The sequence below is a fragment of the Macrotis lagotis genome, chromosome 6 (assembly GCF_037893015.1).
Source record: "Macrotis lagotis isolate mMagLag1 chromosome 6, bilby.v1.9.chrom.fasta, whole genome shotgun sequence".
Classification (NCBI taxonomy): domain Eukaryota; kingdom Metazoa; phylum Chordata; class Mammalia; order Peramelemorphia; family Peramelidae; genus Macrotis; species Macrotis lagotis.
The window spans coordinates 28936240-28955256 of record NC_133663.1 but is presented as its reverse complement, the minus strand read 5'-3'; the positions used below and the strand labels follow the sequence as shown (position 1 = coordinate 28955256).

At 36.1% G+C, this 19017-nt stretch overlaps 1 protein-coding gene across 1 annotated transcript in view; it reads right to left on the bottom strand.

Moving 5' to 3' along the window:
- LOC141492103 (uncharacterized) overlaps positions 1-19017 on the bottom strand; it is a 280770-nt gene that overhangs the window by 236143 nt on the left and 25610 nt on the right. Inside the window, exon 2 of the mRNA XM_074192728.1 lies at positions 9042-9164. Coding sequence (XP_074048829.1) covers positions 9042-9164 — 123 coding nt within the window. The remainder of the gene's footprint in view (positions 1-9041; positions 9165-19017) is intronic.

Here is a 19017-nt window from a genome sequence, read left to right as displayed (position 1 = left end):
CCTCTGACAACAAATGCAGCGTTCTTTTCAACTGCATCACCCTCTCCAGAGGTAGCCTTTATTCTGCTATGAGTATGAAGACATCTAGAAAAAGAAAGAAAAAAGTAAATAAAAATATTTAGAGCAAACAATGGGCTCATAACTTTCTCTTCCTCTGGATCTTAAAGTGTATGCTGGGAATCTATTGTTTGATATACTATAAACTGGACCAGAAAAAATTCTAGGAATTAACTCTCAAGGGAACTCTTCTGAACCAACAGAGATGAGGTCATTTCAATCTCACCTTCTGTGATACCATGAATGCCAGAAAAAAAAATGAAGCTTCCTAAAGACTTTTCTGAAACGATTTTACCTGCAGCTGCTTGGAAAGGTTGCTTAATGACTCGTCGGGGTTAATTCTCTATGGACAGGATGAACACTGGGAAGCTGGCTGGATTTTCAAGGAGAAGTTCCTGAAATTTCACTTTTAGGAACGCCTCAATGTAACTTTAACACTCCACTCAAAGTCATTTAATATTGGGATGCTGATGAGTTTCATAATGAGTGGCGCCATCGGTCTGTTAACTGAACAGTTTCTTTCTTTTTTTTAAAAATAACCTGCTGTGGCTGTTCTGGAGACATCAGCTGTCATCTGAAAAGGATGCTGCCTCTAATTCAGCTGCATAAATAATGCAAGTGATTGAAAGGAAGTTACAATGGAGGTCTTTAACCTCTTTTATATCCAATTTGTGTGGGACTTCTCCAGTTCCATGGACAGACTCTCCCTTTGCCCTGACCAAATCATTTAAGCATCTCTGATCAAGAAATTGAGGTCATGAATCCATTCCATATATTTCTCCAGCTCATATCCTGATGATTGTAAAAATGATGTCTTTAAAAAAGAATGATTCTTTAAAGTTATGAAATATAGTATTTCCAGAAATCTACTTTTAGGAAGTTCACAGAAATCCTTTCGGTTTATCAAGGACCTCACCAAGTTAAAAAGGCTTATAAGCTTTCCTCCCCTCATATCCTTCAATGATTACCTCATTTTTCTTTTTTTTAGTAATTAAAATATGATCTTTGACTCTGATGCACTATACATTTAATTACATTTGACTACATGGATTGTGATTTCAGAATCTGTTTAATTTTTTTTTAATTTAGCAAGAATCAAATGAGTCATTGAACAATATAATATCCTATATGTTTCTCAGACACAAAATAATTTTTAATTTTTGAGAAAAAGTAATTAAAAGGCTGTTTGTCAGAGTTTTTATTTTGTAGATGTCCATCATTATGTTTTAATACAGATGTTAATAAAATATATGTGCTTCAGGCTTGAAAGGCAGGTAAGAAAACTGTTTAAGCTTTAAAACCTTCTGTCATTTAATTATTCCAACCCTCAGGGAAGGCCAAGCTCAGCAAATATATCAGGCAAAGGACATGATTATGGATGGAGATTTGGAGCTGAACACATGTCTTACAAGGTTATTATTACAAATGAAAGTGAGAGAAAGGAGGTTTTGTGAATCACAGTAAGTCATAACTAAAACAGGTCTAGGAAGTATATTATACAGCCAACTATGACTTTTCAGGTTCATTGGACATTTTGTTTCCTTCTGCTATAATAACATAGGGATATTTATGTGGTATTGAGAATTACTCCTGTCCAGACTCAATATTTCTAATGCAAGATTAAAGAGTCACCTTAGAAGGGTCATGAGTGCTCTCTTCAAGAATTGGAAGGGCTGTCAGGTGGAAGAGAATTGAGATTTATTCTACTTGGCTCTACATAGCAGAATGAGGAGAAATGGGTATATGTTGCAAGTCTAATTTAGACTTAATATAAGGAAAACATAACAACCTGTGGAGCTGTCCTACAAAGGGATGCTGCAGATTGTAATGGGTTAACCCCACTGGATATTGGGGGTAGAGTTGAATGACTGACTCTATTTGAAGTATACTGAAGGAAGTATGGGTTGGGTTAGATGGGCACTGAGGTTCTTATTCTGAAATTCTGTGATGTTTTAATCATTTAAGGAATAAATATATTTGCAATCCCTATGATAGTTGTTTCTTCAAAAAATAATAATTTCTAATTTCAGAATAATGTAACATTTTGTATTTTAATAGCAGAGAATAAAAGCAAGACTTCTAGTCCTAGAAATCTTTGGGGGGGGGGAGTCAGTAATTCCCCACTGTCCCCAAATGATTTTGTTCTTTAGAAAAACTCAATGGGAAATGTAAGGGAGCATACTGGGACAAACTAGTTCTTTGGGCCTGGAAGATTGGTTTTTGCATCCTAATTCTAACTTTAATAGTTGAGTAATGTCAGGTCAGACACTCAGTCTTCCTAAAATTCAATTTCTCCATCAATCAAAGGAACATACCCTTCACTGTTTTGTTGAGAGTAAAGGACATACACACAACACACGTATTTATGTGTGTGTGTGTGTGTGTGTGCAAGACATTCATATTTATTAGAAAAATTGTTAATATGTCTAAATTAGAAACCTGAATTTTTTGCAGAATTTTTTTGCAAAATATAGCACTCTGTACAATTATAGACATGTTAAGAAAACAATCAATTCCAGATTTATTTTAAATATGCTTTGTAACTAGAAAATACATTTTAATTCTTTTATTAGAAAAAATTAATATGTGTAAATTAGAAACCCTCTGAAATTTTTGCAGAATTATTTTGCTAAATATAGTACTTTGTACAATTATAGACATGTTAAGAAAACAATCAATTCCAGATTTGTTTTAAATATGCTTTATAATTTGAAAATACATTTTAATTCTTTTGTTTTCATTTGAAATCTACCAAATCAATGTCATTTTAGATTGCATTTACACTTTTTATGCTACAAGATAAATTGATTTCATTTATTCAATCAACTTTTTTGTGCATTATATTGGAAAATTTAGGGAGTGGATATAAGAAAGTTGAGAAAAAGCCTTTTCCATATATATATATATATATATATATATATATATATATATATATACACATATACATACTCTTTCTATATAAACATATATACATACTTCTATACATCGAAATCTATGTATCTAGGTATGTATCTATATATTTATCATGTATGCATGTATGCATGCATGAATGTATGCAAGTGTGTAACTGTCTACCTCTACTATCTATCTATTTATCTATCTATCCATCCATCTATCTAATCCTGGAAGAAAGATAAGTCTTGTACAAAAAAAACCAGAATTGGTAGTTCATTAAACATGTTATAAGCTTTTTGGGACTTTAAACAAGGGACAAATAATCTTTTCTGATCGCAGATTCCTTAGACTATTTCTTGGGTGAAAAATTACATTGAAATTAGATGTTTTGCTCTACTTAAAGTCATTGCTATTGTTCTTCCTATCACATCTTTGATTTGTTGGAAATTCTGATTTCTTAAGCTTTGAATAATTGTAATAATATCACTGCTAATTGTTACTTGAAAAATCCTAAAACTCTTTCTTCACGTGATAATTCAGTGAGACAGACAGTAATTGGTATTATTATTCTCATTTTTATAGATCAAGAAACTAAGACTTGAACAGGCAATACTTTGCTCAGACTCACAAAGCTAGTAAGTGTTGGAGCCAAGGTTGGACCTTAGGTCATTCCTGATGTCTGTAACAGTAGTCTCTCTACTATTTCAAACTGATTCTTTACCATATGCTGCCTTTAATGGAGAGAGCATTGGATTTTGAGTCGGGAATCCTGTCTTCAAAAATCCCAGCTCTGTTCCATATGACCACTGGAAAGTACCTTTGCAGCTCTGTGCCTCAGTTGCCACATTTATAAGAGTATGTTCTGGGTTCTTGAAGATTTCTTCCATCTCTAAAGCTTATGAGAAAGAAAATCGATACTCAGGACCTAACCTTGGAAGACCAGTAGATTTGAGAGAATTAGAAGCATTGTTTAGATAGGGTCATAATTTTTTTTAATGTCTTGCTAATGAAGAATCATGGAGTATGGGGAGTTTATGTTTGCTATCCTCCCATATTCAGAAGTGACTAAACCTTCCCTGTTCATGGTAGTTTTTTGCCATTGAAGATATTTTTCACCATGACCTAAAGGCTAAAAGAAATACATTATAGTTTTATTCATGAAGTAGTCCGACCCACACAGTTTAACAAGCATTTACATTCTAACAACTTTGTGGTCAATTGAAAACAAAGAAATATAATATTAAACAATTAATCTTTAACCACTACTACTCACTAATGGGATATGTATGATATGAAATCAGATTAGGCACTGTGACCCTCATTTCATCTTTCAAATTGATTTTCATGTGATCCTTCATTTTTATCACAATCACCCAAACCTCAGTTTCATAAAGATTTGCCATCATAAATGAGAAAGTTCAAGAAGTGATTGGAATAGCAAATAGATACAAGTAAACAAAACTATATCTCAGACATTCACAGAACATCATCAAATAGAATATAATTTAATGATTTGATGTTGAGATGGGGAACTGATGAATCAGTAATTCCTATGGTGCCATAGATTGAAGAGCAAAGGGCAAGTGGAATTTCTGTGCCAACAAAAATGATTCAGCAGGAGGCCAGAAGAATTGCTGATGAAAAAGAAATGATTGATTTCAAAGGAGGACACAATCGGTGCTTCAGGTTCATGAAACAAAATGGACTAAGCATGTGTCCATGTACCAGATTTGCCCAAAATATGCTTGACATGTATGAGCAGAAGGTCTTTGAATTTCATGATGAATAAAACTTGAGTTCAATAACTTAATATAACACTTTTGTTCAAATTTTGGGTCCCCAAATTAATGGTGCATCTTGTATATGGGGGAATATGGTACCCTGTTTGCCTCAGTTTCTTTATCTGTAAAATGAACTGAAGAAGGAAATGGCAAACTATTCTAATATATCTGCCAAGAACATTCCAAATAGGGCCATGAAAAGATGTACACAACTGAAAAATAGGTGACCACAAGAAGTCTTTAAGATGTTGATTTTCACTGTGTTTCCCTTGAAAATGCAAATATCTTGCAGGTGTATTATGCATTGTGGCTATCTATAAAAGGCACCACTTGGAAGATGGATTCCCCTTACTCTACTTGGCTTCAAAGGAATGGACATAATAGCAAAACTTATGTGATGCTTAAATAATAAATAAACAAACAAACAAGTAAATAAATAATTTCATGATTGGAGGGAGGGGACTCCAGAGCCCATGTAGTTACTTTTAAAAGGTGGCTGACAAAGTCATGCCATTATCACTTGAAAGTCTCTAGGGAAGCAGAACCTGCAGTCTCCCAAGTCTGCACCTTTCACTTGAGGATAGCTCTCCTCATTGGATTATTTTCCTTTCCTGAGGTCAATCAGAAGAAACATGATCTTTCTATGTGACATGATATTTCAAGAGGACATCTATATATTCTCATCAAAAGGACACTAACTGACATCAACAAAAGTCTCTCTGGAGGACTAAGGTAGAGACTAAAGGACAGAGGACTAAAATGTTAGCCATCATGATGATAAGTAAAAGGGAAGATGGATGATATGAGTAGAGGCATCATTAAAACTCTAATGCCAAATTTCATCATGATAGAAAGGGGAAATTCATTCTCATAGGCTGTGCCAGCTGAAGGTATATTCCATTTATGCTGAAAGACCTGGACTATGAGACACTTTGTTCCAAGTGTCAGTCTAGTTAAACTGTAAGAAACTCCTCCCAAGTTTGATCACCTTGTAGTGATAATTCATTTTAGGCATATCTGTTCACAAAGACCATCTATTACTAAGGCATAGAATCAAGGATTCTCTTCTACCAACACAAAACAGGAGGGCAACATGAAGGTATCATATAGTATTAAGATAGTTCAGCACCACTAATTTTCTTATCTTGCTTGCTCACTTTTCATCTCAGGTATTCAGAATTTTCTAATGAGTGAGTATGTCAATCTCCTTTTGAGATAATGTCTTTGAGAAGATGGATTCAGTTTATTCTATTTGCTTTCAGAGAGGGGACAGAAAAATACAGTCATAAGCCAGGAGAAATGCACAAGAACATTTTTTAGGTTGTTTTTTTTGCAATGCAAATGCGGTTAAGTGGCTTGCCCAAGGCCACACAGCTAGATAATTATTAAGTGTCTGAGACCGCATTTGAACCCAGGTCACAAGAACTTTTGAAAAAATAGGGATACAAAATTTTTGAATCAGTGAATTCTTATCAGAGGGAGTCTACAATGAGGGCTATGCACCATTAGGAAGGAGGTTGGACCAAATTGTGTCTTTTAATCTCTATTCAGAAAAAGTTCCTGGGATTTTTTCAGGACAATTGGAAACAAAACTTGGACTTTTTGCTCTTAATCCACTTTGCGAAATGATCAACTTAAAAGATCTTTCTGCCTGGATCACTTTTTCTTTGACTTTGGCATCATGTACTATCTTGGATACACAAAATGTAAGTGAATTAATTTCTTAACTACTGTTTCCATAATGGCATAAAACAATAGCAAAAACAGCAATGAGAGGAAAGAGTGGGAAGAAGTTTATTGATTTTTATCTGATGAAGTAACATTCAAGTAATCTCCAGACTTTCAAAAAATATGTATTATTTTAAAAGGAAATAAATATTTAGCATATGTTGAAAACATGGTGCCTTATCAAAAAGATATGAAAATATCAATGGGTGACAGGATAGAAAGAACGTTGTATTAAAAGGTAGGTCAATTTGTGTTGAAATTTTGATCTGCTTATGTATTTACGTGGGAGACCTTGGCCAAGGAACTTAGCTTTTCTAATCCTCAGTGTACTTATCTATAAAGTAAGGACACTCTACTGGATGGTATCTCAAGTTTCTGTTGGCTATAAATATATGATTCTCTGAATACAGTGGGCTACACTATATAAGTGGGCTACATAATTTGTCTTCTGCTACATAATTTTTCTTCAAAACTAGAAGCAAAAACTGACCCAAAACTGGAATGAACTAGCTTCTGTAATTCACTGAATCTGCCCTTCAAGGCCAATATCTCATCTATCACTTGGCATATCACTTGGCAGCACTGGTCTGTAATACTATGTGATGGAGAGAAATCACAATACCATTTCAGCAGCAAATCATCAACTGCCATGGACCAAAAGGGTCAGGGGAAATACCTACAATGAAAGCCAGGAATTTAGCCATAGAATAGGAAATTTCTGCTTTAGGCACACCTTTCCTCAGAAGCAGCCCCCCACACTACCCAATTGGACTAGGTGGATGTGATAATGTATTTACATCCAGGCCATTGAGTATAAGGACTTATTTCCATTTGTAACCTTGCCAATGAGACCCTGAATAGCATGGGTGAGTTCATTGGTCCTTCAGGATTTCTCTTTCTCTGTCTCTGTCTTTTTTCTCTGTCTCTGTCTCTCTTCCTTTTCTCTCTCTCTTTCATTTTCCAAATGAGAATTTCATTTATGGACCTCCTTTTTTTCCCCTCAAACCTCCCTCATTTCATCAAAGTTTCCTTGTAAGATGACTGAGGGTATCACTAAGAAGTATCTGGGTAACTCTGGTAAAAATTTCCAAAACTTTCTTCCTAGTCATTAGAAACCATTGTCTGAATGGACCAGTTAGTATACCCTGATTAAGTATGCTTTCAAAGTAATCATGTAGGGTCTATAGTACAGTAGGTAGAGTGCTGGCCTGGGGGACAGGAAGATGAGAGTTTAAATTCTGTCTCAGACAGTTGACATGTAATAGCTGTGTGACCTTGGACAAGTCACTAAATCCTGATTGCCTTGTATGGAGGACCATTTCTAATTGTCCTGATCCATATCTGGGCACTGGACCCAGATGGCTCTGGAGGAGACAATGAAGAACTGATGACTTAGCACCACCCCCCTCTCTCCAATAGAATACATGTGCTTGTCATAGCATCACTTCCCTGATGTCATGGTCCTTGTCAATAATGAAGTACAAACATTATACTTAAGAAAGTAATCTAAAACTGTAATTTAAATATGCCTTTATACCACCTAAACAGGTATAGTCATTTCTTCCCAATTTCTTCACACACTGTACACAGGACATTGTACTACTGTAGCAGCATTTATTCAGTCATGTCTGACTCTTCATGACTCCATTTGAGGTTTTCTTGGCTAACTTACTGGAATGGTTTGCCATTTCCTCTTCCAACTTATTTTTACATTTGAGAAAACTGAAATAAAAAAGATTAAGTGACTTGCCCAAGGTCAGATAGCTAGCAAGTGGCTGAAGCTAGATTTGAACTCACAAAGATGAGTATATCTAATAACTAATATTCATGTAGTGCTTTAAAATTTTGCAAAGCTTTGTAAATGTTACCTAATTTAATCCTCATAAATATTTTGGGAGGGGATGTTAATCTCCATTTATAGATGAGGAAATGAAGGTTTAAAGGAGGTTAGATGATCTGACCTGGGTTACACAGCTTAGGATATGTCTAATACAGGATTTGAAATCAGTTTGTCTGATTCTCTGCCTTGCCTTGCTTTTTGAAGTAGGGAAAATCCTCAGCTTTCTTCCAATGTTCAAACTGGGGTAAGGGAAACTTAGCTGCTGGTCACTGCTAATCAGTGAGAGGTTATGTTTAATACCATTGATAATATTATCAGAGTTCCAGAGAGGATATGACTTCTCCAAGATCTCACAAGAAATAACAGGGTAGAATCTGAACCCAAGTTCTCAGTCTTCAAATCATGAAAAGTAGAAGTCACAGAAATAGTGCTACTATCATACTCTACAGTCCATTAGGCAGGTTTTCTATAGCTTCTGATTCAACACCATTTTGACCAAGTCACACCTTTCAGATGAGCAATTTAAAAGAAAAAGATCATTTAGAAATCCCATGGAGATCGTTGCCTTTTAGAGACCATCTATTTTTTTGAGACCAAGAAGTAGAATTGTATTTGTGAAGTACTGATGGATTCTATAGAGGTTTTTTTCTTTTCGAGAACAAGTCTTCCTTCAGGGCCCCCACGTGGCTAGGTCGATTTTCATTGGAAAGGGTTTCAAGCTGGCTCTAATATTTACTCACTTATGCAGGTGCGTCCATCAGCATGGAGTCTGTATCCCATATCACATTCACAGTAGAAGGAGCCCTCAGTGTTAATGCAGCTCTGCTGGCAGCCACCGTTCACTACTGCACATTCATCGACATCTAGAGAAGGAAGACAGATGGCCGGGATTACAATGTCGTTTCAATGTCAGCCCTAAAGAAATGGCACAATATTTCCTCTGATCCACAGCATGTGTGATCTGCTAGGAAGTTGCTGCCTTTGTGGCCACCAATCTTTGCTTCTTTGATCTGTTTTTGATGTAGGGGTAAACAAGAGATGGATGATAGAGCTGGTATCGAGCTCTTGAACGGTTCTGACAGTGAGAACAAGGGTTGCCTAACAAATTTCTATTCTTCACATACTCAGTAATTAGACAAATCCTTGATATAGATGTGTCCTCTGGGGAAAGGAAAAGTGGAGGAAAGAATTACAAGAAGCTAATCTATTTGAGCTGGCACATACCAGTATATAAACACCAGCCACTGGTCAAATCTTGTGAAGAAAGGCAAAGGATACCATTGTGACCTTGAGGCACCTCTCATGAGCTTCTCTGGTCACCAAGGCAGAGAGAATGAGAAGTTGGATCAAATTATGCTTTGGTAATCATAACCAAACCAAACCAAACCAAAACAACTAATCTTTTTTTTATTACTGATATGGTTTTGAGAGTTATCACCTCTGATACATCTCCCCTTGATTTTTCCTTTATCAATAGAGATGATCTAATCACAATAATTTTTAGTAACTCAAGGGAAAGTTGCAGGTCATCTAATACAACCCCCCTCATTGCAGGGATAAGGGCATTGTGGTCCTGACAAGTGTTTTGTCCTGCTCAAGGTCACATGAATATCCAGTGGTAGGGAGAGAATTTGAATATGACTCAAAGTCCAGTGACTTTCCTTTCCACTGTATGTCACAGTGGCCTCATAAATAGTCTTCAGGCTGGTACAGAGGAAACAGAACTGTATCTGGACCTGGGGGTGGTGGTGGTAGGAGAGCCTGACTTTCAATCCCATCTCTGATGCTTGCAATTTACTTTAATCTCTGGCAAATTATTTAATCACCCTGGTTCTCACTTTTCTCATTTGTAAACAGGATGACCTGAAGTCTCTCCCAGCTTTAGACCTATGATTCTATGACATTCAGGTTAAGGAGCATTCAATTTCTGATCATCAAAAATCATTTAGTGAATAATGACAATATTAATAATTTTGAGTATTTTTAAAAGTTCGCAAAGATCTTTATATTTGTCCATTCAATTGGCCAATCAATCAATTGCATTAAAAGTGCACTTAGATATTTAATATTACTCAGGATATAAAGGCAAAAAGGAACCAGTCCCCTTAGCCTCTTCAGAGAGAGACCCCATGGGCCCATGTAAGTATAGAAAAGTAAATAGATTATCTCATTTGAAAAACACATCATTGTGAGTTTGGCACCATTGATATTAAGGAGTCCAAAGAAATAAGTGAAGAAACAATAGCTAATATTCATAGAGACCTTTAAGGGTTGCAAAATGCATTTAATATGATCTCCTTGGTGTCTTGCAATGTGAGATAAGTGTATTATTCTCCCTACATTACAGATGGGGAAATTGAGGCAGAGAGAAGTTTAAAGAATTGTCTAGGGCCATCTAGCCAGTTAGTGTATGAGACTGGATCTGAATTCAGGTCTCCCCAACTGCAGGTCTACATGACCTCTCTAGGTGACTCAGTAAATGGAGGGCAGTAATTTCAGTCAAGGAGATTGATGTTTGCCTCTGGCCTCAGACACTTAATAGTTGTATGACCCTAGACAAGTCACCAAACTGCTCATTACTTCCAAGTTTGTAAAATGAGGATAATCATGGCACCTATACCTCACCATTATTCTGTAAGGATAAAATATGATAATAGTGGTAAAGCAGTATGCAATCCTTAAAGTATTATACCATCTACTATTGTATTCCTTTCTATAATATATTAACATTTGTATTATACAATTATGTATTTTATATATATTATATATATAAATATTCTATAGAAACATACATATTATTGTTCTGGAGACAACAAACCAGGACTCATTTAAATAATAGTACAACAGCAAAATCGAAAACAAACACAAATTAATTTTAATTAAATCAATATAATGGTTATTTGGTGAAGTAAGCAGAACTAATTGATTTAAGAAGCCTTTCCTTTTTTCCTCACCAAATTGACTGAATTCACCCATTATTTTGTCACTATGTAGGCATTCTCAGGAGGTTTCTAGAATCTCCATTCTCTGATAAATGCCAAAGATTGCATCAACAAATAAACTACTTTGAGTGGTTTGACCTAGCCTAGTGGTTTGACTCTGAATCACTGTGTTCCCTGGGATACATCTGACCAAAGTATTTAAGAAAATGAGGAGTTGAGAAAAAGGACTGGAGAAATTAATTTATGAAGGATTTCAGAAAATTTGGACCAAAAACTCACACTTACTTTTAAACTACATCAATTTTCACTTCTACAAAATGTTACAAGGAAATGAAAATAAGAGACTTTGGGGGCATGACCAATGACAGGATATCACCTCATTCTTTAAGAAATGAAGAAAATATTGGACTTCCATCAGAATCTTCCTTTGGAGGAACGAAGCAAGTACAATGGCTGTGATGCTAGACCCTCTTCTGGATGCTGTCCTTAAATACGTGCATACATGAATATACACAAACACACACACACACACACACACATATATATTTCCATCATAATTTTGCCCAACTGTGTTAACAATAAAAATGCCAATGTTACATAAATTATTATTATAAAATTGCTCTATGGGAGTAAACTGGTAAAATGTGGAGACATTTTTGGAATTCCAAAATTTTCTGTATTATATTTCCAAGGGAGATGTTCAGAAAACTTCCATCCTCAGAACTGTGGAAAACATACCACTATGAGCAAAGATAAAATAATTAGAATTCCCCTTTACCCCGATATGTTGGTGATTCTAAGGTAGCAACAGGCAGGACCGACTATGCTAACATTTTTCTTTCTTTTCTTAAAAAAAAGCTTCCCTAAATGGTTTTTTTTTTGGTTCTATTTATCCTAACTGCTCTCCCCCAGATGGTCATGGAGCATAATAGTTTAAGAGAATGCCAATTACTATCCACATACTTTGCACATGAATGCCCACCGAGACAACAATGAGCCCGCTCCAGCTTCCAAACCACCTGAATTGCTAGTTATTATTTTGGCTTAGATTGTGTGACCATTTACCTGCGGAACTTGAGTTAGATAAATTATTCTTTTTTTAATGCCCTGTCTTCATCAACCCGTTGCCTGAAAGAAGGGATTTACATAGAAGTCCTGAGTGCTTTCCTTTGATCATCAGACTATAGTCATATTTGCACATATCTCAGAGAAGCCTTTTATTAACTACCCAAATGAGTTTAGTCATGGATGCAATTTAAAAATCAGGATCCTCTTACTTATTTTCACTTATTTTTGAGGAAAAATTCTTTTATAATTATAAAATACTTTGACATCCTAAAAAAATGCAATGGTGATATTGAATTCCTTTATTGGTATCACCATTCATTCAGTATGCATTCCAATTGGTCCACAAAGTCGTGGAATGTCAGAACTATAAGAAATATTAGAGACCACATTGCCTAATCCCTTCCTTTCATAAATAAGGAAACTGAGATTCAATGAAATGCAGGATTCATCTAAATTTCAAATAACTAGTTACATTTTCCATTCAGCATCAGCGAAGGCCAACATTAATATCCATAACTTCATTCAAATGTTCATTCATTCATTCAATTCATTACTTTGCTATTATAAAATTTATTTATTATAAATTTATTTAATTTATAATATATTTATTATAAATAGAAGTTTATTTTATTATTCTTTATAATATTATAAACATTGCATAGTATATATGAATGTTATATATAATATTATTTATTATAAAACATTAATTAAATATTAAAATTCTCTAATTTTGATTGTCATTTATATTTATATTGTCAATTATAATTGATAAGTGATGGGGGAGTACAAAAAGAGACAAAAAGACAATCTTTGTTCCAATGGATCCTCATGGTTCTTATCAGTGAACTAGAGAGCCAAGAGCTCCTGCTTGCATTATACACTTCATTCAATCACAGTGTAAGTTTGTTGTGAACAAAGAATCTGAGGGGCAGATCTGGGGTAGTTTTAGGTACTTTTGTTCCTGGGATTGATCTGAGGCTCAATTGTGGGTCCTTTGGGTGAGAATATAAAAGTAGTGGTTGGGACTTCAAAAGAAGGACTTGGACCAGATGATTTTTAAGATTTCCTCCACATCTAAATCAGTGACTCTCTGAGTCTAATTAGCTTGTTGCAATAGTTTAGGCAAGAGATTATTAAGTTTGAAATTGAAGGGAGGGGTCATTGGATATTTAGACCTGAAGAGAAAATGTGAGAGATGTTTTAGCAATAGAATCAGGAATATCTGACGACATTCTGAAATATTGCAAGACAGGTATCATCAGAATGGAGGGGGGAGAGGGAAGAATGCATGCATGAAACATTTAAAAGTTTGATTAGCATTCTTTACATTTTATCCATCACTTTTCTCAATCTAGGCAATTAAAACAATAAATCAAGTCTTTATTAGTAGCATTTGCAATTCCCAAGGGGTAAATGCTCACATTAAAAATTGGATAATTTATTTTATTGTTTTCCAAGCAATCAGAACATCTCTTTTATATTTAACAGATCACCACTTTTGTTTGTATAACACAACCCCAGAGAACCTCATCAAAGTCTATGTAGAAGTGGCTAGTAGATGCTTCTGAAAAAGGGTAACTCCGATTTGTAATGCAAATACCATGGAGAAATGGGAACAGGTGTAGACACTTCCTAATTGATTTTGATCACCTGATCTGGTGGTAAATAGGTTCCCTGATTGGCATCGGGCAGAGATATTCAGAAAATTTTGAGTCAGCTTTGCCCTCCACCATTTTCACTTTGATTCTGTTCTGATAGTTAGACTCCTTTGCCTATAGTCCACTGGAAGATAACACTGTAAGGAGAGAAGTCTGAGTCTTCTCCCTAGACTCTGAGGTCATGTAGTCTCATGAAAACATTTTTGGTTATTTTTCCACCATATCTCCTCCTGAGCTCATTTCATTAAAGTCAATGGAGACTAATCTGGAGACTCTGACTTTATGAGTTTCAAAATGTCAAAGAGTGGACCTCCAGAAATCTGATAGTTAAAAGTTAGAGCATGATAGACAGCGAGCACCCTTATCCCAAGTGTCCAGCAGTGCTCTTTTGGGATGCAGTCAATGGTAGCTGAGATAAGAAATCAACCAACATTCATGCCATATTTGGATGTTATTTTGGTGGAGCCAATATCATTTAGGAAGTCTACTATAAGAATCAGCTTATTCACCCCAGAGAACAAAATTGTACAGAGGAGGGAATGTCAGTGCCTCTTGTAGCTTCTTAATTGTAACCTCTTAAATGTTTACTGAATTAATGAAGCTATGGATTTTTTTTAAGGCTGGCCTTCTCTGATGTTGAAAGAAAAGTATAGCTGGTTATTTGAAATTTAGATAGGACTACCTCACACCTCTCAGATTGCCAACATGACCAGAAAGATAATAATCAATGTTGGACAGGATGTGGATAATCTAGGACACTAATGCATTGCTGGTGGAGCTGTGAATTGACCCAACCTTTCTGGAGAGCAATTTGGAACTATACCCAAAGGGCAATAAAAGTGTGCATAGCCTTTGATTCAGCAATACCACTACTGGGTCTATACCCTGAAGAGGTCATGAAAAGCAGGGTGGGGGGAATCACACATGTACAAAACTATTCATAGCAGCTCTGTGGGAAATAAGTGGAAATTGACGGGGTGCCCATCAATTGGGGAATGGGTGAACACATTGTGGTATATGGATGTGATAGAATGCTATTGTTCTATAAGAAACCATGAGGGATGGGATTTCAGAAAAGCCTGGAAAGACTTGCATGGATTGATGCTGAGTTACAAAAATATTGTTCACCATAAACAGCAATATGGGCTGATAATCAAACTTGATGGACTTGCTCACTCCATCAGTGCAATAATCAGGGAAAGTTTTAGGGATCTGTGATGGAGAATGCCATCTGTATCTAAGAAGGAACTGTGGAGTTTAAATGAAGACCAAAGATTATTATTTTTCAGTTTTTAAAAGCTGCTGTATGTATTATGTAATTTTCCTATCTCTGTTTTCTTTCTTCCATTTGTATCTGTTTCTTTTCTCAACATATTCAGTTTGGATCTATGCATATCATGGAAGCAAATGTAAAGACTATATCAGAGTTCCTTTTGTTGGGGGAAAGGAAGAGGGAGAGGAAGGAGGGAGAGGAGGGAAGGAGAAAAAAATTTGTAAAATTCAAAACCTTACAAAAAATAGTAGAAATTACCATTGTATTTATTTGGAAAATAAATGAAATATTTATATGATTAAAAAAGAAATTTAGATGAATCCTGCATTTCATTGAATCTCAGTTTCCTTATTCATTTGAGGAAGGGATTGGACAAGGTGATCTCTACTATCTCTTATAGCTCTGACATTCCATGAACCCTAAAATGTTGGGGATAAATAGGTGTACTTTTTTCTTGCTTATATCTTTGAAGTTAATATCCCTTTTAAATGCTAATAAATATTAAGTATCTAACATTATGAAAATGAGGTCCAATCAGTGAGGTCTGGAAGCAATGACATTGGAGATGGGCTACTTCCCAAATCTCTCAATGAGCAGAATATATAGCAGGTTTCTTTTGGGAGAGAAAAGTCAGAGAGAACTAACTATCAAAAGCTTATGCCACAGGGAAGAATCAAATCAGAACACAATGGTGGGACATTGTACACTAGGTAATTCAATACTGGCATCATTTGACAGGAGCAAAATGCTCAAAAGGTCAGTTACCTTTCTCCCTGGGCGAGCACCCAGGGGGTAGACACAATTTTGCTACAGCGCAACCTTTGGTAGAGAGTAAGGCTGTATTCCAGGTCAAATCTTTTTTTTAATCTTTCAGAAAACAGCATGACCACGCTAGGGGCTTTTCCCTATTTTTAAGAGGAATAGGAAGCCCTGAATTGGCAATTATGTGAGAATATCATAGAATTCACAGTTGGAATCAACCTCCAACTTCTTTATTTAATAGATGAGGGAACAAACAATTACAGCCACAGCGCAGAAATACTCAACTTTTATGAAACACGTCAAAATTTGTAAAGTATTTTACATAGATGAACTAATCAGAATTTCACAATAACTTCATTGAAGTACATATTCCCCACCCCCACCCCCCACTCCAGCCCCTTACCCCAGTTTTATAGATGAGGAAACTGTAGTAGACAGGTCAAGTGACTTGCCCAAGGTCACACGGTAACTAAATGTTGGAGACTGGATTTGAACCTAGGTTTTCTTGAATCCAAGTCTGGTCCCCTATGCAGTAGGTTACCTGATGCACAAGTAGCAAAGAACAAAACTGGAATTTGAACTTAGGTCTTCTGACTTTGAATAAGAAGCCTCTTTATTAAAGATTAGCACGAGTTGAATGAGGAACCCTCACCCTCACAATGCTGATGAATGCCTTTCTGGTGTGATCAGAGGAAAGTGACTGAGACCTGGAAGGCCCTGAAGTCCTCTAGTCCAAGCATCTCATTTTACAGATGAGAAAATCCGGCCTCAAGGGAAGTCAAGGTCATAGGATTATAAAACCAAGTATAAATGATTTTAGAGCACATTTAGTTCAGCTTGCTTCATTTTACATATGCAGAAACTGAGTCATTGGTTGGTTGAAAGAATCACAAATAGTAAAGTGTCAGAGGGGGAGATTTGAACCTGAGAATTAAGGAATTCATATTCTTTCCACTGTACAATAAAGCCCTAAAGATGTGACAACATGTTATGATGAACAGGGAGCTGGCCTTGGTATCAAAAAAGATCTGAACTCAGGTTGCATTTCTGAGAACTACTAACTGAGACACACTAGAAAAATTGTCTAACTTCTTGGTGCTCTTGGCAACTTGCTAAGCTTATATGATGTGGAATGTGCTGACTGGTTTTGGGAGAGGGAGTTACCTTATCCATGAGTTCCCCATAACAAAGAGATCATTATAGATTCAATCCCTATCTCTGTCTTACTCTTCCTATCCCCTTACCATGAAGAGTAAACCAGAGCACACTTAAAAATGTAAAGACACTTTCTCTTATGAACAAATATCTCCCCAAGTCAAAGCTTGCCTCTATTAACATCCTTCCATAATTAGATCCAAGGGCAGCATTATTGAACACTTGATTTGGAGTCAATAAAACTCATGTTGCTATGTTCAAATCCAGTCTCAGACACTTGCTAGCTGTGTGACCATGGGCAATTCACTTAACTTTATTTGCCTTTCTTTTCAAATGATCTGGAGAAGAAAATAGCAAACCCTTCCAGTACCTTTGCCAAGAAAGCCTCAAAGGGTTTACAAAGAGTCAGATATGATGGAAAATTGACTGAAACAATTCTTATGGTGGAGTCAAGAGTGTGTTAGATTTGGAACCAGGAGACCTGGATTTAAACCAACTTTTCCTCTTTTTGCTCCTAATGACTTTGGCCAAATTACTGAATATCTCTGCTCTCTAGTTTCCGAATTTTCAAAATGAGGGGAGGAACGAACTATTGGGCTTTGCAGTTCAACTGTAAATCTATGATTTTTCAAGACCCAGTAAAAGTCCCATATCCTGAGCACTTTGTGCCTCACCAGGAAGAAGACTCTGAATCCTTAAGAGCTGTTCACATATTTGCTGATCTCTACAGATCCAGACAAACTTTTCTTCATAACACAGGATTTTGTGAAGAATCATTCCATTCCAAATGTCTAAGATGGCAAGAGAAGAATTCCTGGAAACCTGTTCTTATCATTAGATCCTAGAGATTCCTTTTCCTTTCTTCCCCCCATTCTGAATTCATTTCTCAAGGAGAAACCTGGATGAATACTGAGGAAATACATCGTTTCCCTAGTAAAATTGCTATTCTGACCTTGCAATGACCAAGCCAAAAAGACAAAAAAAGATGGCAAACAATCATTGGAACCTGAAACTGGGGAATGAAGGAATCTATGGAGTGGGAAGGAATTCTGAAACCTACCATGTTAACAACCTGGTTTCTCTTTTAGAAACCACTGGCCTCCACCTCGATCTCACCAAAAATCATCATTGCCTTGACCCAGTGGCCTTAACCAGTGGTAATAATGAGAACTGTTTCCTGGCAAATAAGATGTGAGCTCTGACCAAGGCTTCCCTCACTCATTACATCAACAAGATTTCTTCCCAGTGTGAATTCTCTAATATATAAGAAGGTGTGAACTCCAAGCAAAGTGTCATCCAAGTTATAGCATCCCTAAAGGCCATGGTATGTGAGTGTTACAGTATTCTTTGCAATATAACATCTCTTTGTTCTGAGATTAGGACCATGCTACATGAGAAACACAGTGTGGACCCTGAGACTAAATAGTTTTGTGTTGTAATTGAATATACTTTAGAATCAAAGTTATATGTTTAATGATAGGAAACATCACACCAAAAATGGCACAGCATATGAATTGTCACCCTATGAACAATGAATGGAGAAGCTAGGAAAAAGTGATCATTCTGGTTAGGATGATATTTTTAGTTGCTATTTTAGGGGTACCTTTGTTGGCGCATGTCAGTAAAAGTACAAAGTCAAACGTTCATCCTATAGAGGAAAGAAAGCATGGCTAGCTTGAGTACTCTCCTTGAAATGGCAATCCTAGGAGGAATCAGAGGAAGAGACTGCAGAGGTGGAGACGGTTGCATCCAGGGGAAGGAGGAAGAGAATAGGTTTTTCTTAAGTGCCTACTATCTGCCAGGCGAGTAAATGTTTAACAATAACCTTGGTGGGGAGGGGATGCATGATAACATGTAA